This window comes from Cyprinodon variegatus, unplaced genomic scaffold (genome assembly GCF_000732505.1).
Source record: "Cyprinodon variegatus isolate N-32 unplaced genomic scaffold, C_variegatus-1.0 Scaffold446, whole genome shotgun sequence".
Taxonomy (NCBI): Eukaryota; Metazoa; Chordata; class Actinopteri; order Cyprinodontiformes; family Cyprinodontidae; genus Cyprinodon; species Cyprinodon variegatus.
In genome coordinates this window covers 579,149-580,788 of record NW_015150899.1, presented here as the reverse complement: position 1 = coordinate 580,788, position 1,640 = coordinate 579,149, and the positions used below count along the sequence as shown (strand labels likewise).

At 43.4% G+C, this 1,640-nt stretch overlaps 1 protein-coding gene across 1 annotated transcript in view; it reads right to left on the bottom strand.

Moving 5' to 3' along the window:
- Positions 1-1,639, bottom strand: part of wdr41 (WD repeat domain 41) — a gene marked incomplete at its 5' end in the record, with an annotated part of 10,693 nt that extends 9,054 nt beyond the window's left edge. Inside the window, 2 exons of the mRNA XM_015389045.1 lie at positions 770-818; positions 1,563-1,639. Coding sequence (XP_015244531.1) covers positions 770-818; positions 1,563-1,639 — 126 coding nt within the window. The remainder of the gene's footprint in view (positions 1-769; positions 819-1,562) is intronic.
- Position 1,640: the final 1 nt, after the last annotated feature.

Here is a 1,640-nt window from a genome sequence, read left to right as displayed (position 1 = left end):
ACCACCGGGAGCACGAACAAATAAAATCAAATTTAATGATAGAAACCTTAGTCAGTTAAATAACATGCTGCTGTCATTCTGCACATCTCTGATGTTGCTGCTATTTTCAAATATCCATTACTGTAAAAATGTCCATAGCTGCATATTGGTTATTTATTCTCCAGTTTTATATTGTTAAAACCTCGCATAACAAGGACTCTTGGAATCCGACCAGACCTCGGCGCCGCGCTATGACGTAATCGTTCTTCGAATCCGGCCTTCTAAGGATGCGTCCCAAGTTTTCGAACAGAGCAAATGACTGGAAGCCGTCTGCTGTGTTTCCTTTGATCTTTAAAAGGCCTTGAGGTAACATTTATTCTGCACTTGCTGCTATCGCACTTCTGGTTAGACCTAAACTGCATTTCGTTGCCTTGTACCTGTACCTGTGTAATGACAATAAAGTTGAATCTAATCTAATCTAAAACATGTGCTGGGAACCGGTACTATATAAGTAAACTAAGTTTGCATGAAAATTATACTTTTTTATTTAACAAACCTCTAGATTTTGTCTAGGTGTACTATTATAAAGGGGGTGAATAAAAATTACGGGAGACAATTACACATATAATAATACATATTTCTATTTCTAAACCATAAAAAAAAAATTACAATTTTTCTTCCTTTTCATAGTTTATGGTTGTGGATGTTACATTAGAGAATCTTAATTTCTGAAGTTTGGTTACTTTGGCAAAGCTCTGAAATTTAATATCAGCGATATTTAAGTCATTACCTCGATGTTCCAGACCAGAACCAGACCATCGTCCCCCGCTGAAGCAAACCTGGAAGACAAAAAGGACATCATGGGTTCGGTCTGAACCAGAATCAATACTCAGCCTCTCTCCACTCATATAGGCGACGATTTCCCCCTCATCTTTGCTTAGGAAACCCAACAGAACGTGGGACTCGTCAGCTTATCGCCTCCACTCGCCCTCTGACCCTGAACCATCCGCCCCGCCTGTTCCCAAAGATCAACACAGGATGAGCTGATGAAACAGAGATTAAATGAAAAGGGAGAAACTGTTGAGGATATATTTCTTGGACTTCAGAAGCAATCTGGAGGGAATTTTCTGGCCTTTGCCCTCCACCCTCCCAACCGCGAGCCTTTGAGGCGGGAAGACGAAGCCCCCTAGGAGGAGATTATTACTGCAGCAGACCAGGCGTAAAGCAACCCCCACCTCCTGACACATACACACTTACTTAGCTCCGTTATAAAACCCCATCTGACCACTTATGCTGACCCACTCTAGCATGCCAGGGTGCAGCGCAGGTTCGTTTTATTTTTACAAAGAGGAGGACAGCAGGTGCAGCACCTTTCCATCTGTGTGTGGACGGCTTTAGAAGTCTACTGCGAACACACAGTCACCTTCTGGTGATGATGGGCCTCTTGTCATGCTCTGTAAGTTTGCTGTAGGTGAGGATCTCCTGTCAATCGCAGGGGGATGGAAACCAGCCAAGGGTGGAGAGGTTAGAGTAAAAAAAAAAGGGTGAGGTGGGGTGAGGGAGGGGGGTTGTGGTCAGCTTACCTGAAGTCATCAATCTGCACCAGAAATCGAACGATGTCAAAATGTCCTTTCAGCACCTGCAGCTCAGTGAAGCAGTTT